The sequence below is a fragment of the Vidua macroura genome, chromosome 5 (assembly GCF_024509145.1).
Source record: "Vidua macroura isolate BioBank_ID:100142 chromosome 5, ASM2450914v1, whole genome shotgun sequence".
Lineage (NCBI taxonomy): Eukaryota > Metazoa > Chordata > Aves > Passeriformes > Viduidae > Vidua > Vidua macroura.
The window spans coordinates 5975906-5999887 of NC_071575.1; the positions used below are offsets into that span (position 1 = coordinate 5975906).

At 40.5% G+C, this 23982-nt stretch overlaps 1 protein-coding gene across 1 annotated transcript in view; it reads left to right on the forward strand.

Annotated features, from left to right (window-relative positions):
• LOC128807944 (potassium voltage-gated channel subfamily KQT member 1-like) overlaps positions 1-23982 on the forward strand; it is a 410223-nt gene that overhangs the window by 39560 nt on the left and 346681 nt on the right. The window contains exons 7-10 of the mRNA XM_053978678.1: positions 1974-2084; positions 2388-2483; positions 3274-3402; positions 5303-5465. Coding sequence (XP_053834653.1) covers positions 1974-2084; positions 2388-2483; positions 3274-3402; positions 5303-5465 — 499 coding nt within the window. The remainder of the gene's footprint in view (positions 1-1973; positions 2085-2387; positions 2484-3273; positions 3403-5302; positions 5466-23982) is intronic.

Consider the following 23982-nt stretch of genomic DNA (forward strand, 5'->3'; position numbering starts at 1 on the left):
CTGGGTACACTGAGGAGCTGAAGTGCTGTTAAAGAAACAGCTTTAACTTCCTCCACTGCCCAGAAACACATGCTGCATTTGAAAATTGAATTTTTGGGGCTCTGATTTAATTTTGGGGACTGGCAAACTCATTGTCCTGCTGGTAGCACACAGCACCTGAGTCACTTGACCAGCCACATTAAATCTAGACAAACACCTGGCAAGGCAGAGCTCCTGCTGAGAGCAGTTTGTAGTTCAAAAGAACAATATTCATTCAAGGATATGGCTACTACAAAGTGGTCTTCATCAAGTGGAAAATTAATGATGAATAAACACAAATATAACTATTTTTTGGAACTTGGAAAAACTAAGTTTGGTAGTAGTTGCTAATTTTTTCCCTGCAAATCTTTCTTCCAGCTCTGAGAGTAGGAGGAAACATATTCTTCCCATGCCTTTATTGCTTGATAGTTTCTTCTGAGAAGACTATTTTTGCATAACATCTAAGCATTTGTCAGCAAATTTTTCCATAAAAGGCAGCCTCTTTATAGTCAGTGTAAATTCACATATTCTTTTAAGTCTGTTTTGGCTGTGTTTCTGCTACCATTCAAGGCAAAGTGAAGGGAGGGGGACTAGGTTTGGGGCTGGTACGTCCAAATAAAAGTACATTTTTTCTATTTACAGCTCTCCCCAGTGGTTAGTATTGATGACAGAACTCTTCTGTTCCTCACCAGAAGGTTTTCACTTCTAAGGGATCCAAGCCATGTTTCTCACACCATTTTATGGCAGCATCAGAGCTCTGAGGATGCTGAAAACCCAACACCCCCATGGCCCAGTGTCTGTGTTTTAGACCATGGTCTGTGTGTCTTGTCCTGCTGTGACCATGGTGCTGAGGCCCCTGTCAGGTGTGATTCCTGTGGCTTGCTGTGGGTTCTTGCTTTAGGATCAGCTGATTATCCCCTTCCATTGGGCAGCAGGGGCTCCTTGTTACATCACAAACCTTTCTGATGGACCAGTCTCCACCTGGACCCTCTATTCCCCCTGCACCAGGTCCTTCCTGACCTCTGGCTCATGATGAATTTTCTTTCATCCTGCTGGGGCTCTTCAGGAATAGCCCCAAACCTCTATCCCACTCAGGTCCTCCTGCCTCTGCCTCAGTACTTTTCAGGGCTGGCCTGTCACCTCTGCAGCAAGTCCCAACAGGTCCCAGACCTGAGGGCACTAATTGACCTAATGACCCTGACCAGCATGGCCCCACTGGTGGTGCTCCATGCACACCATTTCAGCAATATTTCAATATTTCAGCACAGGAGAGATTGTCTGTAGCTCAACTGCAGCTGTGTCTAGGTATGGGCTCCCTCAGTCCTGATTTCCACCCACGGGATGATGCCCTGCTGTTGTCTCCTTCCTGTGGGCTCGTGTGCTGACCACTTGATCCTAATCCTGACCTGTGGCTTGCTGTCGGACCTGCCTCGTTGTGCTTCTGCATTATAATCCAGACTCTGGGTGGTTGCACTTTCTGCTTCTGTTTTGCTTGAAAGGCCCTGGGTTCTGACTGGAGAGATGCTGCCCTGCTGCCTCTGTTGTCTCCTTTGACTGTGGGCCCCTTCTCCCTGGCCCTGATAAGCAATATCAGATCCAAGTTTAAGCACCTTATGGCTTAAACACAATTCTGAGTGGCCAGGTCCTGTGTTTGTGGGGGAGGAAGAAAGCTCAGCACAGGTCTCAGCTCTGTTCAGGTCTAGCTCTACTGGCAGGCTGACTTTGGGAGATAACACATGGTTGTGTGTTCCTCCTCTTGCCATGAGGATTCAGTTGGGATGGATTAGCTCTATCCTTTTTCACTCCTGTCAGCATGGGTTTCCTTATCCCTAAATCCACACACTTGATTCACACCTGTCACCTGATACTTCACTAATACTTTCCCCTTCTGTTCTTTTTTTCTCATGCTTTTTGGAGGAAAAAACCACTAAAACAGATGTTTGTTCCTGGTGTAGGTAACAGTCACAACAATTGGCTATGGAGACAAAGTTCCCCAGACGTGGATTGGGAAGACAATAGCTTCCTGCTTCTCAGTGTTTGCCATCTCCTTCTTTGCCCTGCCAGCTGTAAGTGGAACTTGAATCTCTTCATTAAAGGTGTGTCCACCTCTGTGAATGCCTCTGGCTCCTGTAACCTGTGGATCACAGCAATAAACACGTGCTGTTTATTGAAGTTACACAATTCTGCTGTTGATCTGCTCAATTTCAGATTTATTTGTTGGAATCAATAGAACTCTGACAGTGTAGACATTTGAAAATTCATTTTAGAAAATCTTCTATTAAATGTCTGTTTATTCCAGGTGCAAAGTACTTTATTTATGTATGTGAAGCTATATACATGTCTGAATCGTAATTTTGTTATTTTGTTAGGGTATTCTGGGGTCTGGTTTTGCCCTGAAAGTACAGCAGAAGCAACGTCAGAAGCATTTCAATAGACAAATCCCAGCTGCAGCTTCCCTAATTCAGGTAAGGCCACAACAGTAAAATACTAAAATACCTCAGAGTTTATTGGAGAGGGAGTATGGCCTGGAAGTTCAAGTACTGAGAATCACCATTCCTAAATTTAATATAGATCTATAACTTGTGTTTAGCCACTTTGTCACTTTGATCCACGTCAGTAAGTAGAGAAAATGAGATAATTGCCTCTCCCTTTCTGGAAGCTGCACTATACCTGATATTCACAGGCATAATGATACTAGCTGGATGTAGTGAGTATATCTTGTGAAATACTAAAAACATAATAAAAATCTTCATTATAATATTTAATTCATAACTTCCTGTTTATGTTCTTTTAGGTCTTGTGCATCTGCCAAATCCTGAGGTGATGAATGTACAAATACATGAAAAAACACACCTGTTTTTAGAAAAATCTCCCCGCATAACATTCCATATGTTAATATAAAGAATTAAATAGCACCGTGCACAAACATTCATTGTGGCACAGTGCAGAAAAAAGAAAACAAAACATTCAGTGGGAGATTCACTTTTATGGGGGTTGAATTTGGTTTATTTGGTTTTTTTTTGTTTTTTTTTTTGCTGTGGGTAGAGTTTGATCCCAGCTCATGAGGGGAGCACACTGAATATCTTTGTGTGATGCGTGTGCGTGTCCTCGTGCAAATTGCATCCACCATGGTTGTACTTTATCAGGAGTGGTGTTTACCTGGGAGCTTTGTTCTCAGTTGGATTTGCTGCAAAATTTGCCGTGCAGGAATGCAGTGACTGCTCCTGAACTGAGGTTCTTTGGGTTTCTTTACAGACCCTGTGGCGCTGCTACGCAGCAGAGAAATCCTGCTCCTCCACAGCCACCTGGAAGATCTATGTGACAGCTCCCGTGCAAAATCCCAAAAAGTCTCCAGCGCCATCTAGTCCCGGTCTGAGAAAACAGGTGAAAGCACTGGCAGGGTTGGCTCTGTGCTTGCTTTTCATTTTAAATTATGATTAACTTGCCAAAAGCCTCGTGAAGGGCCTGAGCAGTTTGGACGCCTGAAATACGTTTATTTTCCTCCTGCCACAGCCCATTTAGTTTTGTTTTCCTTAAAATATTCTTGAGGAAAGAATATCTTCTAACTGAATTTGCCTTGTTGGTCAGACAGGTACCAACTCTCCATTGTTTTATGCCCTTTGGAGTCTCCTACTTTCTCAAAGCACAAGACGACGGTGCCACTTTCCCATTCTGCATTCATTTTTCAAGGTAGTTCATACCAGAAGAAGGAGCAAGCCAGTTTAAAAATTTATGTTCAGGCTTAACACGTGGCATACAGCAGCTAGTCTTCTCTGAAGTACTCCATGCTGCTTTTATTTCTTCAGAAATTAGGGCAAATTCCCAGGCTGTGAGTGCAGGAAAGCGTGTTTGTCTGTGAAGGTGGAATTGCCCACACCCAGTTCTGTGGTGTCATTGCCAAGCTTGCCAGAAGGGCAGAGTCTGCAGCAGGTCCAGCTCAGGGACCCAGCGTTTCCCAAAGGATGGTCAAGACCTGCCTTTAGGCAGTGGCACCCCACTGGAGCCTGCTTCCCAGGGAAGAAGGGCTGTAAAATTCCCCCTGGCACATGGAGGAAGCTGAAGCAGCCTGATCTGTGTGTGTGTCTGCGTTTTGGTGTTAGTGTGACCTTGCTTTGTCACAGCTGGGGCCAGGAAAAACAGGAAGAAAGGGGTAAAGCAGGAGTAAGACTCCTGTGTGTGTTGCTGAACAGCAAGCAATCCATGATTGGAAAGATGGGAAAAATATATTTTCCCCTCTGTTTTCTCTAGTGTTTTCTCTAATATATTATTTGTCTGAACCTCCCTGTGCCCTGTGAGCCCTCATTTAAGAGCATAGTAATGATTCTTTCACCTCTTACCAAAGGATCCTGTTCTTTCCTGGTCTGTGACTTCCTATTTTAAGGTCTCAGATACATACTGATCATTTTGTGTATGCTGTAGCATTTTTTTCTCCAGAGGACCCCTATTCTCCTTTCCTGCTATAAGAGCCTGTGGTCTTTGCTTTTAGAAGTATTTTGATGCATGTCAGTGCATCCACTGTCCACAACAAATACCTATTTCTACCATTTTCCCCCCATTTAATTTTCAACATGCATTTGTTTAACTGCTGCAGAGCTGAGCAGAAGAAGGAATTCTGAAAATCTGAATGTAGACCATAACAAAATAAGAATTTGGCTTGACTTTAGATCAAGTAGCCTTGTCCCATATGTGAATATCTTTACCCTGCAGCTCTTTCTGTTGAACCAAACCTTCATTTTTCATTTTAAAGTACCAATTATAGTGTGTTTATTAGGCTGTCTTTAGGCTTCTAAAATCAGGAAAACTGTTTGGAGGCAGGAGGAAGGATTTCTCTTCTCCTGATGTGCTTAATTTAGCCTTTTTTGGCAAAAGGTGAAGTTTTTTTTAGTTGAATATGCTGCACAGGCCTAGTTCATACTTCAAAGTCTATGGTTATGTTGAATTTAAGCTTTAGAAATATATTCCAGACAAGGTGATATATGCTGAAATCATTAGAATTTTGTATGCCTTGAGTTTTGGTCCCAGTTTGAGAAATTTTACTAACGGCCTGATTCTTCAGAATGTTCTAGTTGCCTTCTAAAAATCAAATTCTTGCCAGGGTTTAGTTCACAATTCAGAATCAGACACTTTAAAACCATAAACAAAGGTTGTAGCCCTTTCACTGAATTTCAGTTTCATTCTTTAAATAAAAAACATATGACCTCAAGTGAATTCATTGTACAGTGAAGCTCACACTTGTCTGTGTTTGATAGCATCTTCTGAGATCATTCCATTGCTGCTCTCACAGGCCAGAAGATACAGAAGAAAAGGGAAGCTGGGCTGTGGAAATGGCTCTGCACCTGTAATAAACCCAGGAGAAAATTCCTTGTCTGTTCCCCAGATCACTTATGATCACATTGATGAACAAGAGGACAAAAAAGATGTGTCCTTCTACATTGATGAACCCAAAGGTAACTTACTTATGCTCAGTTTATCATTCTGCAAGAGACAAACTTACAAAGAGTTGATGTGATGAAGGGAAAAGTTCTATGAAAAAACAATTAGAAGCTAATCAGTAAATCAAGATGCCTCCAGCCAAGGATGGTTGCCTAACAAAAATAGGGGGACATGAATGAAAGGAAGTCTTTGATTCATATATGGTGTGAATATCAAGAGAGCTTTCTTTGTTCACCATCAATTAAGATGTTGGATATATTGTTCATTCTTCTTTTTTGAGTTATTTCAGAGGTGGATGGAAAGCTCAGGTCTACCCCACCTTTTAACTTTACTTCCTTTTACCTCTGAAAGAAGGAAAGCTAAACCAGGAAAAATATTTCTACTTTTTTTTTACAGCACCCTCTTAAACATTGTGCAAACAAATTGCAATAAGAAAAATCAGCTATTTTTATGCCCACATCAACTAAGAGGTTTTGATAAGTGGGTTTTTTTCTCTTGCTTTATTTAAAATATTGTGTGTTTATATAAGTGATATTTCAACATGGAAACTGTCTGAATTTCACTGCTGAGTTAACATACTTGCTTTGTCTGTAAAATCCTTTCTTTAAAACTAAGTTTGTAATGGAAATATGAATGTTACAGTGTGAAATATAAAATGGTATTATTTATTATAAAAGAAGGTTTTCTGGAAAGCTGATTTTTTTTCCCTTTTGCATTGATTTTCTTTGTCTGATGAGGCTGGGACTCTCTTCTGGATCTGCTACATCTTGAACTCATAATCTGAGTTCTGTTCCATACCCAGAGGCATTTCCAGTGCTTTTAGGGTTCTGGGAGAGGGCATGAAGAGTATGATATTTATAACCAAAGTTTCTGCTTTAACTCCACATCTCATAACAGATTATTGTGCTCATTCTCAGCATATTTATTGGGTTTGAACATCTTCTCTTGCTGACCGTGTGGCAGCAGATTTTGCTGAGTGCATTTTTGGTGTTGTGATGTGATGGATGGAAGCAGCAAAGTGCTGAGCTGCTGGTAACAGTCCTGGAGGCCACTAAGATGTTGGGGACTCTGCTGGCTGTACTCAGGACGCTGCCAGTGTATGTTGGTTCACTAAAGCTGTGTTCTCTCAATGGTCATAGTTAATCTGAGCAAAACTCTGTGTCATAGGAAAGAGAGTGATGAGACAAGCCTGTATCTTTTTCTGCCTGACAGGAAAATGAAAGAATTTTCCCCATTTTTTTTCTGAAAATGTTTTCTTCTTGTACTTTCATTATAGCTGGTTGAATTTATTCTTATTTTGAGAGACAGTCATACATATTATTCCCTTACCAATTAAATTTTATCTATTTTCTTTCACGTTTTGCCTTAGCCAGTGGCAGGGTTAAATCACACTCAATTTGATTTTCCTTATTCATTCCTTCTGTTGCAAAGCTTCCAGGAATGTAGCTGGAGAACTCAATGTCTCAATTGACTGAACATTCTTGACACCTCTTGGAAGTTTAAACCTGATTTCTCTCAGTGAAGTTCTTCTTGCCAGAATTAATAGGCTTCTGGCATATTAATTCCTGGGGAGTGGAAGTACTAGGCTTCAAGCCTGTAAATGGGGACATTTTTTTTCCTGTCAAAAAAGCTGAAAACAGAAAAGACAGAGAGGATCATAATTTGAAAGAGGTATTTGAAAGGGGCCATGCCAGCTTCTATTTGATTGTTGCTGTAGTGGAATATTTAATTCATTGCTGGTGGGGGCTGGATGTTTTGCAGATGATGGCAAACTGCAAGGTTGAATCAGATCACTTTTCTAGGCCTGACCTAGAGGAGCAGAGCTGCTGCTCTAAACCAGTTCTTTGCTGCTCTGGTCAGGTGTGAGAGAGGGACTGTAGGAAGGCCTGAAATAAATGCCAGTCAAGAACAGGCAACACAGTAATAGTCCCACTGATAAAATTCCTTGTTCTGGGCTGAAATAGATAGAAATGTAGTTCAAGTATCCTTGAGAAAGGAGACATTTGCCTTAATTTAGCAATGGCATTATGTGAACACACCTTTTCTTCTGGAAATAGAATTTTTCTAGTGACACCTTGTTCATGTATCCACATCCGCCCATCTTACTCTAGGCTTGCTCAAACCTTGCTTAGGAGGCAGATCTTCCCAAGCTGGGCAAAAATGCTTTCCTTTATTTCTATGAAGAAGGTTGGAGAAAAGGGAAACCTTGCAAAACAGAGATGATCAACATTAAGGTTTCTGAGAGGTTTCTGTGTCTGTGGAATAAAAACCCCCATGTATTGGATAGTGCATAGTATAGAAACAAGACCTTTATTCAGCAAAAATGATAGAGTTTTGAAACAAAAACTTGATAACCTAAAAGAAAAATTACTCCTGACCTCTGCACTGTGCATGGGGTTCTGGATGTGACTGATGAAAAGTGATCTGTGGCACTCAGAATTTGTCCATCCTTACAGAAAGGGAAAGGCCAAAAGTCTTCCACAATAATAGTTTCCTTGTTGGAAATCAAACCTCTTGAAATGAAGCTATTTAGAAAGAAATTAATAAGGGAAAACTAAAATAAACATAATAGAGATTCAGGAAGTTCTAGAGAATAACTGTGATGCCGAGTCATAGAATGGCATTGCATAGAATGGGTTGGGTTGGAAGGGACCTTAAGGATCAAAGAATCCTGGAATTATTTGGGTTGGAAGGAATCTTGAAGATCATCCAGTCCCACCCCCTGCCATGGGCAGGGACACCTTCCACTATCCCAGGTTGCTTGGAGCCCCATCCAGCCTGGCCTTGGATACTTCCAGGAATGGGGCAGCCACAGCTTCTCTGGGCAACCTGTGCCAGGGCCTCACCATCCTCACAGGGAAGAATTTCTTCCTAATATTTAATCTAGATGCGTCCTCTTTTAGTTTCAAACCATTCCCCTTGTCCTATCAATGTTTGCCCACATAAAAAGTCCCTCTGCAGTGTTTTTGCGAAGTCCCTTTAGGTGCTGGAAGGCTGTAATGAGATCTCCCCAGAGCCTTCTCTTCTCCAGGCTGAACAAGCCCATCTCTCCCAGCCTCTCTGTACAGGAGAGGTGCTCCAGCCCTGGGAGCATCTTTGTGGCCCTCCAGTTCAGTATTTTTTCATGGGTGTCTTTGCTTCAACTAAGGAACTATTTCATACCAGGGTGTATGATTTAATATTTTCATGTAGTGATTTAAAACCCTCAGTCATTTCATCCTTACCTGAGATTATATCCATAAGTATTGTCTATATTCCTGAAATTATTCTTTACTTGCACTTTTGCCTATCCTTGTACCTACTCCTCTGCAGCAGGGTCTGTTATCAGGATGACAAGGTATGTGCAAGCCCTCTGACATCTTTAATGTTCCTGTAAGGTTTAAAGAAGGCACTCAAGTATGAAGATTGTAGTTAATTAGAAGAGCAAGAGTGAGTGGCAGGTCACAGAGATTGATCCTTCCAGAGAACGGAAACAGCATTTTGGTGTAACTGGTATTTTCTAGATGCATTTTGAGTTTTTTCTTTAAATAGCAGCTATTCACCACAATGCATCCTTCACAAAATGAACCAAATAGCTGTTTCACAGTGCTTTTTATTAGGGATGAAAAAAAAATTGAAATTTGAAAGTTTTTAGACCTTGAAGGTCAGCCTCCTGGGACAGCTCCAGCAGATGGAATGTATTATTCTCTGTCAGCTGTTGTAGGTTGTATACACAACTCATTATTGTTAGATTTGTCAAAGTCACAAGACTCTCATAGTGATAAATCTCTGCTGGGCTAAAAATAAAATTCCTTGATTATCACAGTGCTTTTCTGTTTGATTTTTGGAGTTTCTTGTATGCTGATGTATGCACAGTTTAAAGCAAAACTGCACAAAAGCAAATTTTTACCAAGAGAGCGGAGAGCACTGCAGTTTTCTCTGACCCCCTTACCTTTGTCATCTGTCTCACTTAAAATATGGAGTAGTGTTAATGTTGATTTATTCTGTCTGTAATACCAGTTTGGATGCTGACTTTCCAGCATTCACCTGTCTGGAAATGATCTGGTTTTTCCCAGAGACTGGTTGCATTTCCCATTGGGAAAAGGGGCTGCTTTCCCTTAATAGTGTAGATGGATTACACTCTGCAGTACATATAAAGAAGCAAACATTTTAAGTGAAGTGAATTCAGAGATTCCAGTGCTGACAAGCTGAAAGAAAGGTGAGAAAAAACACGTGGCCAAAATTAACAGAATAAAGCAAACACCAAAGCTTTTGAGAGTCTGCATAACTGTCAGTAAGTCTGAAAATCATAAATATAAAGGTATGCACCAAATCAGCATGAGAAAGTATCCAGATACCAGGCTTCTGACAAATGTCATGCTCTTAAGGAGGTGGCTTTAGCAGTGAGAATTTGTGGTCAGTGCAGAGCTGTTCAACGTCTGCATTTGTCTGTCAGTTCAGGACTTGCACTGATGGTACTTGCCCAAGTGTAAGAATTGTGAAAACACCTCTCTACCAGAAAGTTTTCAGTCTTTACTGGTTCAGCCCTGGCTGCCCTGAGTGAGAACTTCCAGTGAATTCTGTGGTTTATCTCTCATGGCCAAAGTTGATGACAGGACTGGGGGTGGGGATGGAGTGAGGGGAGGTGCAGGAAGAGAACAGCTAACTCTGCCAAACCCACTCTTACTTTAAATCTGGCCACTTTTGAGGTTTAAAAATTTATTTTTGTTCTACATTTATTCAACTCTCTGTTGTGCCTGATTTAAGACCAGGGTTTGGATCACTGGTCACATCAGACTTGAGCAGGGGCTTTGCACCAGATGTTCCCAGAGACCGTGGCAGTGCAGAGTAAGGGAAGGTGTTTGCAGCTCCCTCAGGCTTTTTCTAGACACTATCAGCACAGCAGTGGGGGGAAAATAATCATAATTATGAGTTGAAAAGGAGGGCATACCCCAGCAAAATGTTTTGCTGCCAAAATGAGTATTTCCGAAAACTGTTAAAGCATCAAAAATGTAGAAAACTAGAGAAGCAAATAAATTGTATTTGAGTCAACATATTGATTAATAATGACACAGAGGGAGTGTTTTAAAGTGAGATTATAAATGGACCTGATAAATTGTGAAGTTTTTGGTAAGCTCTTTCACAGTACTGTTGCAGCTCTGCTAATATTTACTCTGAGATTCAGAATATACATAGTCCTGCTGTGTGAGGGTCAGGGCAAGAGAAGGAAGGAAGGAAGTCCAACACCCTGTCATAGAAATCTACTCTTGATGACAGAGTCAGTAATTGGGTTTCTCTTTTGATATATTTGAGGAATCAGCAGAATCTTCTCACTAAGTGCAGGCCCTTGTGGGGTTTTTGTGGCATCTGTATTAGAAGAATCTATTGACTTGGGGGAAAAAGAGAGAAATGAAATAAGGGTTTTCAAGAATGGAAAGTCACAGTTAATAGATAAGGTATGGTAGAAAGTAGGTTAATAAGTATTATACTAAGGTGTTCTGTGTCAAAAAGGGTAAGCACACATTATAAAAGTAAGAACTAGAATTTAGTGCTAGAATAACTGAAATCTTCACCTAATTAGTCCAGATCTAATTGTTACAGAAGAGACTCAAATGCAATGTTTTGGTGGTGGTTTTTTTTTTGTTTTTTTTTTTTTTTTTTTTTTTTTTTTTGTTTTTAATAATTAAAAATCTTCAACTAAAGTAATCAATTAAAACTGTAAAACTTGCTTTTAAAATTCTGCCTGCTAGGTTGGTATTTATGCTCATTCAGTTCCTGGGTATAATTTGCTGCAGAAGGAAGAGGGGAAGTACACAATGACTTGTTGAAATCTCATGTCCTTAACAGGGAGGAATATGATGTTTGTGGTGACAGTTTCTCCTTTTTCTCCTGGGATCCACTTGGAGTCACTTATAAATGTTTCCTAACACCCTTTGACATATTTCCTCATTGCTGTGCAGCTCCAGGTTTCATCAGAATTTACCACCTTTTGTTCCCTTTTACGTGTGTGAAATAGAATTTCTTTGTTCTTTATTACCCTTACAACAATTTTTTTCCTGCTTCAGGACTGCTTTTTATTTTCACTGACCATTAGTGAATTGTTTATAGCTGTGGGGTCTCCAGTGCCAAGCCTGTGCCCCATCTCTTATCTCCTGCTGTAATCACACACTGCATCCTCTGTTTCCACTTCTCAAGGCCTCTGATATTCTGCCCAGCCTGTATTTCTGTAAACTCTGTCATTATTTGGTTGTAAATATCTCATCCTAGTAAAATAACTGCTGCAGATACAAAGGCGTGCTTGTGCAACACAAAGATAAACAGAAGTAAAACAAGATACAGACACCTGCTCAATTAGAGAAATTGCTGCCACAGCTAAATCAGAGTCAGGTCAGGGAAGGTCTGGAACAGAGCAGCCAGAGAAGCCTCATCCCTCAGGTCCTGCAAATTTAACAGCAGTGCTAATCCAGCACAGAATGACTTGGGAAACATGGGAACTCTTTAGTGAATTCACATGAATATCCCAGTCTGCAACTTTTCCAAAACTTAGGAAAGATGAGACTGATCTGGTTAAATTGTGGGCTTTTTCTCAATGGCCTAAGCTTGAGATTAAAATCTTTGCAGAATGAAAGTCTGGCCCAGTTACCCGACTGTGAAGTGTAAATACAGTAATGGTGTCAGGAAACAGTTAATTTTTTCTGTCCACTGAAAATTAACATTGAATGTGCTAAAATTGACACTACAAATTCTGTCATTTGCTGCAACTTGGAAAATGATTCAATGAAGACCAAATAAAGTTAGAATGTAAGAGAAAGGCCTGGAAAAGATGCACAAGTCAGCTGGGTTTATCTCTCTGGGCTTGCAAAGCAGACAGCTGAGGAGCCAGGGAGTGATCAGAAGGAACCTGAGAGGCACTAACAGCACTGACTGGAGGCTGCTGAGATGCAGGATGATGATTTAAAATAGAAAATTTCTGTCCAGCTGGAACCACCTACATTTGTTTTGCATTGCAGGGTAAAAGTAGATGATGTATGTAATCTCAACAGAGGTTATATATATAAGGATGTATAAATACCTAAATCTAAACAGGCTGATGTGTAATTAGATGGAAGTGTAAATATTTAGCTCTAAACAGATATCTGGTCTAAATCAATTTTCTGTGCAATAAGTGTTAATATATAATCCAAATAGAAGTGTAAGCTGACACAGTCTAAATAGATACATAAGTGTAAACATAGAAGTGTAAACTGAGATAAGGCTGAATAGATATGAGATGCAGTTGTAAATTCGTATATATGTAAATGTGTCTGTGTCTAAATAGATTTAAAAGAAAATAGATCTAAGTGAAAATAGGTAAGACAGATGAAATATAGCTCTTCCCTATGTGTAAGTAGCTGTGTGTGAAAATGTAAATGGCTCTGCTAGACAAGGGTGTTAAAAAGAAAGAAAAGGGTGTTTTTAGAAAGGACCACCCTCTAAATATCTTTTTTGTGTCCCTCCTCTTTACCTTGGGTGCAGGGCTGGGCCTGTGGGCAGGGCAGGGGAGGGGGAATGTGATTGTTCTGACCCCATTCCTGATGGGCTGGGGCTGGGACAGCCCCAGTGTGGCCAGTGAGGATGAGGGTGGTGATGGGAAAGGGACAGCCCCAGGTGTGAGGATGAGGATGATGGGAATGGGATGGGGACAGCCCCAGGTGTGAGGATGAGGATGATGGGAATGGGATGGGGACAGCCCCAGGTGTGAGGATGATGGGAATGGGACAGGGACAGCCCCAGGTGTGAGGATGAGGATGAGGATGATGGGAATGGGATGGGGACAGCCCCAGGTGTGAGGATGAGGATGATGGGAATGGGACATGGACAGCCCCAGGGATGAGGATGAGGATGATGGGAATGGGACAGGGACAGCCCCAGGTGTGAGGATGATGAGAATGGGACAGGGACAGCCCCAGGTGTGAGGATGAGGATGATGAGAATGGGACAGGGACAGCCCCAGGTGTGCAGTGAGGATGAGGCAGGTCCTGCTGTGGGAAGAGGTTTTGGCTGCTGGGGGGCTCCTGGGCCCTGCTGCTGGTGAAGGGGAGCCAGAGGCAAGCCCAGGGTGTCTCTCCAGGCCCAGCAGTGAGATAATCTCCCAGGAGTTTGGGGAAGCAGCTGTGTGCACCTAAATTTTGGCTTTTAGCATATCTCAGGAAAAATAAGAGTGCCAAAGAGCCAGGCAGGAGAGGGGAGCAGAACACCTGAGGAGGTGACTTGGGGTTTGGTGACAGATCCAGATGGGGCTCTATGAGGGGCTTAAACAATGGTGTTTTAATAAATATGAATATGTAAAGGAGTAAATAAATGGGATATAAGCACTAAAGGTACTTAGGACAAGTAGAGTTACAATCTTCCCTCTGCCAGGAGCAGCTATGAGGTGTTTTCAGTTTTGGATCTGGATTTCAAGAGTGGGCCCTGAGAGATAATAGTCCCTTATGAAGAAAAGCACTGAGCCCCTGGCCATCAACAGCTTTCTCTCCCCTCTTCTTTTGTGTGAGAACAATCCCCAGATATATTCAATTTTGGAACTTGGCTCCAAGGGAAGTAGAAATTTAAGAAGGAAAAATAAAACTAAAAAAACAAACAAACAAAAAAACCCAAACAAAAACCACAAAAAGCACCCCCAATCAAACCAGTCAGTAGGAAGGAAATAAGTAACAGGGCACATGAATTAGTCATGAGCAATCATATCACATCAAGTGAGTTTTGTTTTTTCTCTGATGTGGCAATGTGCATTTTAAGTAGGAGATAAGCAGAAGACAATTTTAATACTGATTTTAGTCAACTTTTCCTGTATCATCTGTGAGTGTCCATAAATGTAGGACCTGGATTATAGCCTAGAGAGCTGGTCAAGGCTCCTGTACAGTGGATGAAAACTTGCTGGAATATGATACTTCACAAAACATTTATCAGAGGTTTACCGCTGAAATGTCAAACACATTTAGAGAGATTTCTGCCTCGAGTGCTATTAAATAAACCCATCAGTGGTCCAGGCTGTGGATTAGAGAGGAATTTTTATTTACTATGCAGTTGGGACTGACCCAGAAGTGGCTGAGAGCATTCTGGAAGGCAGCCTGGGAGCCTTCCCCAGGACAGAGATGCTCCTGCTGTGTCTCCCCCCTAATCCTGGATCAGGAATTCCCTGCAGTGATCTGTCCCCACACTTTTGATATCCAGCAGCTGCTTGGCCTGATCTCCAGTATATTAACCAGCTGCTTATGGGATGTGATCCCACAGTGTGGAAAAAATGACTCCCTGAGGGATGTGTTGGGCTCCAGGCAGCCAGGACAGCTTTGCTGCACTTGCCCTGCCTGGGGTCAGGTGGCCCAAACCATTTTGGGGAAGCAAGGGCAGCCTTGGAGAGAGTAGGAAAAGAGGGAAATTGGGATTTGAGGTTTCCCTCTTTATGGAGAGTGTGAACCCTGCTTAAGACTGTGATTTTTCTAATTAGTCAACTTACTTTAATATTAAAAATAGTCCTGCAGCTTGTGCAGCAGGGAATGGGGAACTAAAATATAAATTAAGGTTGTCTAGGAAAACAGTCTCTGGAACATGCTCTTAAAAGCACAGATAAGGATGTGCTACACAGTTTGGATTTTTCTCACTATGGCCACTTAAGATACCCATCTTTTTTCTCAGTTTCAGGGAGGTAGCAACAGTCTCACTCCAGTGTGAAAATGGAACATTGTGGTCTAAAGTGCCAAAACCCAAACTTCAAACTGCAGTAATTTAATTTCAATGCAATGCAGTGGATGAGAAAAGGGAAACAGGGAGAGGGGGGAATCCCAACCAGCATTTGGACCAGTGGTGACACACATACAACTTTATGCTGTAGGCTGTGAGGCTCCTTGCAGTTCCCTGGTGGCTACATGGAAGTGAAGGCATTTTTGAGCCAACAGGGAGCCTTTCTACTAAAGGTGAGAAGCAGGTTCTTCTCTTTTTTTTTTTTTTTTTTTTGGTATATGTGTGTACTGGTTTTGTAAAAAAGCCCAGAATTGTTAGCTTTTGTCTCAAACCCTTTTCCACAAAAGAAATTGGTTAAAAGTGAGGATCTAAGGCAGTGACAAAACTCCAACACATCTTGGTAGGCTCTGCTGGAATCCTTGTGTTGGTGTTGAGGCGGGATGTGCAGGGCTCATCCCGTGCTGAGGAGGGAGGGCTGAATTCCTGGATTCTGTTACTGATTCTCGGGGTGACCTCGGGCAGACAATTAACTCACTGTGCATGGGTTGCATCATCTGTTCCATGAATATAAGTCTTGTCTCTGTCATGGAGATTTTGTGAGTCCTAATTGTTTATGAAGTGTTTTTTAGACTGACACAGCATTACAGAAGTGGAGAATGCAATTAGTCAACGCAGGATTAAACATGGGCCTGCACAGTTGTTTATCCTCAGCATAAACAAGGAGGAGTGGTAATCAGGGATGGCAGCTTTTGCAAGAAAAGCTGATTTTTGCAGCAGATGTAGTGAATGCTCTGTGGGGAAAAGATGATGTGATTTAATCTAAAATGTAAAGCTACTTTTTAGGCACAAACATTTGGGTTTTTTTCTGATGGAAATGACAAAGCATTATTGTGGGAGATGAGGACATCATGTCTAGAAAAATATATTTTACTTGGATGGTGGAGTAGTAAATACACTTTTACTACTCCTTAAAATATACTTTTCATCAAAGTGAATTAATGTCTTGAAAAGCATGCATTTTGCTTATTTCTGTTGTATGTCAGCTGGGAATGCTGAAAAGATTCTATGATTAGAAGCAAAATAAACACTGGTTCTTTGGAGGGGGCTGTGTCCATATATAATAACCATTAGTTGAAAAATAGAGAAGAAAAGGCTGAGATTCCATTTATTTTGGTTTTGCTCCCTGTTGAAGTAGCCAGGTGTAGCCACTTCTAAGCAATTTACTTTGCTTGATGTGTCTCTTTACACAGCAAGCTCTTTGCAGTCAGACAGTGCTTGGGAAATAATTTTGATACTAGGCGTGCATGCTGTTCTTCCCAGATCTTCCCAACCACAACTCCATGGGAATATTCACCTTTGGAAGAATTTGGAAGTTCTGTGCTTTGAAAATGCTTCCTTGCCCTGCTCAACATAAATGCTGGGATGGAAAATCTGACCTGTCACTTTGCTTAAGGACACACACAATGTCTTTATTTCAGTTTAATCTCATCAGGTGTGAAAAAACCTCTGAATGGCTGAGGATAAATAGGAGACAAGCCTAAGAAGTAAAGCTTTGTGTTAACCTCTGTGCATGGTAAAAAAGTGTTTCTGCCCTGTTTGAAGTGAAGTGATGGATCATAAAGGTGATACCAGTGTTGCATTGAGCCATGGCCTGGTTTAGTGACACCTTAGTATTTCTTTAGTTCCACTTTGACTTACTTAGGGAGACAGCAGTGGTGTGCAGTGAGAGGGGCTGTGGTTTAGGATTTACATCACTGGGGTACTTCAAAAGAATATTTGTTTGTTTTTATTTTTGACCTTTAAAATTTTTTTCTGCATAAAACTTGACAGTCTGGAGGTGGAAAGAGTTCGTTGCTCTGGAGGCTGTTCACAGTCTCTGTTAATCATGAAAATGCAGGGAGAAAAGGTGCTGCACCATGTCTGCCAGTTAGAGTCACTCAGAACTCTAAGGGGATTTTTCATGACTATGGCAAAAAAGAAAAGCAGCTGCTTGTCATTTGCTTAACCTTGCTCGTGCTGAATTTAATTAGTAGAAAACATATTGAACTGATTCCCTTCAATTTTGGAGTGTCCAGTAATCTGCTGTGTACACACAACTGGTGCACCTTTAGCATTGGAATACTTGGCTAAATCATGTTTTGCAATATTGTTATCTTTTGGAAAGAGGAAAGGAAACAACAGTAATTTCCCAATGAGCAAATATTTGCAGTGTTCTGTATAGGTTGCATCGTTGGCTGATTTTGTGCAGCTGTTGTATGAAATCTATTGATCAGAGTTAATAAATTTCCAAGTGAATAATACAGTTTATTTGTATTGACTAAAATTATGCCAAATTCCGAGCTGTTTAGCATTGCTTGACTACAACTGATGAAACAATTTGACCTTGTTACTTTTTTGACGGAAAGCAATGTTAAATTATGAGTAAATTTTGAGGCTGTAAAAAGCTTCAGCCGATTATCTAGGAGTGGTTTTGTTTAAAAGTCTTAGTCTTTCCTGCAGAATGGGGGTGTTGGACTTTTATAGATAGCTATTGATACCTGCTTTTAGCTGAATTTTCTGTCAAATAAAACTCAAGACTGACTTGGATAGTAATACTTGATAAAATGGAAACAATTGTTAAAAAGCCACTCAGAGGAAGATACACAGAAAAATAACATGCATTTAGACAATGTTTTGTGTTGACAATGCATTCTTTCTTTACTAGGGAAGTTGGCAAAACTTATTTTTTTTTTTTTCAAATAAAAATCGTGTTCACTTGCAGGAGAATATTTATATTTCTAATAGAAACACTTTGGAAACCATGAGTAACTGTCTCTGGAAAAAGATCTTCCTTCTTAGTGTTCTACTCAGAGAACTTAGCAGTGAATATCCCAGGTGACCTGGCCATAATTTCTATGGGAATTTCTCTGGGGTAAAGCCCATAGAAGTGGGAGAGGTTGATGAATTTCTGGGATGCCCCTTCTTCTCTCCTTTGTTAGGGAGCTCTCCTACTTTCCCTTCCATGCTCATGTGGGTAAAACTCCTTTATGGCACCTCCTGTTTTGTATTATGGAAGGAATAGAAGTGTGATTAGTTCTACCAAACACAACAGAAAGTAGCCAGCTTGGGAATATAAAGCAGTGCTGATGGCTTTTAAAACAGTGTATTATTTTAATTAGATCCTATTTTTGTCTTTTTTTCATCTGTAATAGTGATAATCCACCATAAAGGAGAAAAAGGCTCCTGGATTTTCTTTCTTTCATTCTTACTGAACATGGACTTAATGTCCCCTGTAAAAGGAGAAGAATATTTTTTTCTCCTTTGAGTAAGGTGAATTATGAGGAGAACATCTGTAATACAATTCTGATAACTAATTCCTGAATTTCTGGCTTGCACACAGCCTTGTCCTGGATCTGCCTCCTGAGTATGTAAACTGCAACCATGGTCTGACCCTTTGGGTCTATCTGTGTTCCTTTAACTGTTATACTGTGCTGAGCTCTCAGAACTTGATTCCAGTTGTAAAAAACCCAACAAACCTTAAGCAGCATAATGCCAGTGTTTGCTGCTGGTGGCTTTTTCATACTGTTTTTAATAGGAAGAATCAGATCATGGCAATGGGATATTTAGAGCTGGTTGTACTAACCCAATTAAAATCCTTTCAGGTCAGGTTGACCTGGGTCTATCCAAGATTAGCTTGTGCTGAATGAGCTGTCCTGGACCAAGGGCAGCCCTAGATAAAGGCTACAAGTTTCTCTTGCTGTTTATGTGAAGGGCTCAGGTTGTCTCCTGTTCCTATAGCCTTGTCAAAGAGAGAGGACAGAGAGTGTGCACTGGATTTTGGTGTATGCAGGGGTCCAGCAGCTGAAGGCTTTACAGTGGTGAATTTGAAAATCCTGATGAGCAGAAAGCATGTAAAAAAAATATGCTCAAGCCTGCCTTACCATGATAAAGTGTTTAAATAGGGTCTTGTTGCCTTTCTGGTTTTGATTTTTTTCTCCTGGAGAAATGGGGTCACTGGAAATTCTGTGGTTACACTGTTTCTAGTGAGGCAAAATCACATTGATAACACAGTTAGGTCTGTTCACAGTTCAGATGAGCAAAGTCACTTTTAGCTGCTACAGATCTACTTGGGTAAGGTCATGATGGTTTTTGTGGGCTTCTGCCTGGTAAAGGCCTTCAACTTACATTATTTGCTGTCATCTTCTGAAGTCTCCTTAAAAGGGTAAGGGTGTTCTTTGCTAGATAAATTAATGCATTAGTGTTTGCCAGTCTTGGATGTGAACAGGTTGAAGTGAAAAGAGCTTGGGCTGAAATAATTCTTGGACTTCTCTTATAATTGGAGAGCAAGGCAATTTAAGTTGGAGTCAATTAAGGGGCTGTTTCAGTAGTAATTTCTAATAAAAAAAATAAATTTGATGTAAGTAAGCAATAATAAACCTGCTTACTTTTTGAAAGAATTTAATTCAGAATAAGGCTTCTTAAGGAGCTCTGATGATCTTTTCTGCTTCCTCTTTCATTTCCACATCTCCCCTCTCAGCACTGAATAGTGTTTTAGTGTGTTGCCATCTCCTAGGGTGCAGTGACACATCCAGAGTCTTCCCTTTTCCTCCCTGCATTAGCTGCTGCTGTGCCTGGGCCAGGCAGTTTTTCTCTGCACGAGATGGAATTGCCAGAGATTTTTCCAATGTTTATCTTGTTAACTTCTCTGCCAGCTGTCTGAAGAAATTGTGCTATGGGAGATAGGACATCAGGGAGGAGGTTCTGTGCCATGTAAGCAAAGCCCATCATCATAACCTTTGCAAAGCCAGAAATGGTCAGTGCTTTACACCCACCAAGTGTTCCAGCCACTTGTAAGTTCCAACCCACTTAAATCTGGCTCTCAGATGGGGAAAGGGCCTTATCCAAATTTGGATAAGGGAACACTAAAGCACTTATAGCAAAGGCAGCTCATAAAGCACCAGTTTGGGGGACATATGGGAGTTGTCCCCAGTAGCAAAACATAGTACTGAGAATAAGGAAATAACTGCACATGAGCATCAGGGGAAAGGAATGGGGAGGTGGGGAACAAGGCATTAATTTCTCCCTATTGATCTGAAACCAAATCTCTCAAATCCTTGGGTGAAACAGTTATGCTACCAAGGCTCTGAATGGCAAGTGAAAAGTCTTGGGTCTCAATGCTTTGGGGTTGTAATAGGAGTCTTTTTATTATCCTCCCCAGAGCAGTAATTTACCTCTTGGGTTGTGCCTTTGCTATTTCCAGAGTCTGTAACACCTTTCTCTGAGAGTTATTTGAATGAAATTAATTTTGCTTAGATCCTACCTTTCTAGAGCTGTAACATGCTGCTTCACTAGTGTTGCATTTTTTGTCCCTGCAGCAATATTAACAGTGTTGGAGGTCACTCACTGGGCAAGTGAGCATTCAGATCTGCACTAAATCAGTGTAAACAAATTGTGATGTTTTCTGAATGCCAGGTGAACAAATTTATTGTGTCAGAAGCCCCATCAAGAATCCTTGCATACCACCTCAGTCCTGGAAAGTGCAGCCCATAGGAAGTTCTGTATGAAGCCAGCACTGTGTGTTTGTCTTGTCCTTGAGCATCTGCACCTCAGCTGGAGACAAGGCAGTGCATGAAACAGTTCTTTGTCCTGATCTGTCGTTATCTGATATTAGGCCAACCCAGCTGGGGTTTTTTTCTGTCTCAGCAGTGGTACATACCCTCCTGGGATGGCTTGTACTCTGCATCTGGGTGGCCATGGAACCCTATTACCCCCTAAATACACCTACCAAAAAAGATAGATATGCATCTGTAATGAATTATAATTTTGTCCACATTTAATAGGTGAAGTGAAATGATTATTTCAAGTCACTACTTAATGAACACTTGAGAAGTCTTAAATATTCATGTTGCTGGGCAAACAGAAGTTCAATCTTGAGCGATCTCTTATTTCAGACACAAATGGATTTGTTGGCTTGCTTAAAACAGCAACTTAACAATTTTCTGTGAGCTTTTGCAATCTAAAAAGTCCTCTAATGAAGTTATTCTAGAGAAACTTTTATTCCAGTTACGATATGATTGTAGTAGGACAAGATGGAGCTTGGAACTCACTGCTTGGATTCTCCGCCCCAATTAATGACACTGAGTGGTATCTGAATCTTTAATGCCACAGAAGGGGAATATTCTGCAAGGGTTTGCCTGCCAACAAATAGCAGAGCATCTTTGGATGGTCAGTGTCACAAAGCAGATTGTCCTAGAAACATTTGCGATTTCTGTCGTCTTGGCAATGTGTCTGAAACAATTAATGGTGGATGTTGGTTAGAAAACTAATGGATTTGGATGGATGGATTAGAAAACAAATGACACTTTTTTTTGTTGTTGTTGTTAAGATTAGAATGTTTGGTTGGAAATCAAGATGATATCATGAAGTTGGGTTTTCCCCTGATGGCTCTGTTAGGGTTCAATTTCTATAATGGTGTATTCATATAAAAATAAGAATTATAAGTGTGATAAATATTAATAGCACTAAGAATGAGAATTGGGCCACGTTACTTTCACACATAGCAAAGATGATTTTGTGTCTCAATCTTCAGTAATGTGGTTTAAAGAAGCTTGGATGGAACCAAAGCCTTGTAATGGGGCTGACAGAGTTAAGAAAACACACATCTGTTGTAATTTGTACGGTATCTCCTTTCCCTGGAGATGCTGGTCTCAGTCAAGTCACTCCTGAAATTCAGCATTGATCCAGATTTTTCTCTGGGACTGTCAGAATCTACAGCCAGTCTGTGCTGCATTGACTTGTGTTCAGCAGTCTCAGCACTAGCAGGACTTTTCTACTTCTCAGGGCTTCCTTGCCCATCTGCTCAGGAGGAACATTCTGTGTCCCCTGCAGGTGCACTTGATGGGGACAGAGGGGCACTCACACTGACAAGGGTGGGGTGTGTTTGACAGTGAACTTCTCCACCCTCTTTGTGCAGGTCCCCCGGAGGAGGGAGAGAAGGGCTTTGTCTCCTGACATCTCTGTCACAGAAAAGCCATGGCTTGCTGCCAGAGGTCACCCTCAGTCCCAAGAGCTGCAGGGTACATTCAAATGTATCTCCACAATGTCATCAGTAAAGAGAAACTTTAGGTCTCTGACTGAGGATGTGTTCCACCTCAGGGTTCTGTCTCAGTTTTAAATATCACCATTTCCTTGTCATATAAATTTTTAGGTTACTATTGGGAGTGTAGAAGATGTAATTATTCTGGGTCTTCTCAGAATCTGAATTTCAAAACATTTGAATTTTTATGGTAGCAGTAAAAGCTTAACCATTTCTTTAGACTATTTTTAAGCTCTTTAATTATAAATATTTTCTAATGGAAGTTCTGAATAAGCAGCATGAGGAAGTTGGAATGTGGCATTAATGAAGGATGCACATCCTGACTGAGCCCTGAAGTACAGAATTGAAGACCCCATGGATTTAATTTTAAATAAAACATGATCAGTTAATTTGCAGTATTTCTAGGAAGATAACTTATTGTAAAGGGGGGTTTGTGCTTATAAGATGCTTCAGTTTGAATTCTATGATCTGAAGATCTGTCAGTCAAAATTTTTATAGCATTGGGTACACATAACAATGACTACTTTGAATTCTCTTTTTAACAGTTGTAACTTGGACTCCTACTCAAATTACTGCCGTACCTAAAATATCCTGATATTCAACATTTAAAAAATAAATATTTGGAGCAAATATATTTGAAGTAGGGAATACTCCCATAAAATGTTGTTTCTTTATACCTGGAATGTATGAAATAACAGCTGAAGCTTTAGTTAGGAATAGTTTTCATTTAGTGAAATCAACAGCTTTGGACTATTTTGTTGAACTTGTTTTGAGCTTAAGGACAAACATGAAAATTATCTCCTTTACTATTAAGATTTACTTTAATTTACATATTTTTTTTTTTCAGTATGGAGCAGGCAGGTTGGTAGCAATATTGTCTGTATTGAATTCATGCTTAACACCAGTAAATAGGGAAATTGTTCTACAAGGATTCAATTGTGGGAGGGCAAGAACTGCATAAGACCAGCAAATAATTGTGGCATATTTCATTGTAATTACAGTAATTGGGTTTTGTGTTCTTGTGAGTCAAAACATTGACAAGAATTCAGAAGATGTTTCTGTTTTTACTCTCACTGCAGTTTGTATGCTTTGACCATTAACAGTCATGAAAAATAAAAATGTTTTCAGACTGGTTTATTTTCTTTAATAGCCACACTAAAAGTGTACTTCCTTGTTAAAATAAACACTTTTACTATAATGGCAGTTCTGAATCCCATAATGGAATGTAACTCTATATATTTATATTACATGATACATTCCCTGTGTGTAATTCTAGGAGTTTGTATGTGTTAAGAGCTCTCCCTGCAGAACTAACAAGCTGCCAAATTGCATTTCACTGACTATGAATTGTTTCAGTTTAAGGTCAAGTTCTGCTTCTCCTTAAAAAAAAAAAAAAAAAAAAGAAAAAAAAAAGATGAGCAGTGAAGAAGGATCATTTGAAAGCTATTTTTGTCTTATTTTTCTTCACTGTTATTGCTGTACATTTCATTCTTCAGAATAACTGAATTAACAATCAAGTATTTCCAGCCTTAAAAAGTTAAATGCATCAGTATTGGTGACTTGAATTTGGTCTTGGACAGCTGATCTCTGAACATGTTCACAAGGTGTAGATGGTATCTCCAGCTCAAAAACATGTTAAAAGTACTTGTGGGCACAAGGATTGTGTCAGATAAGCAAAAGAAACAGGCTAAGTCTTAAGAGAATAAAGAAATATTTGTCAAAATAGTTTGCTGTAGAATATTGAAAAGCTTTGCTCT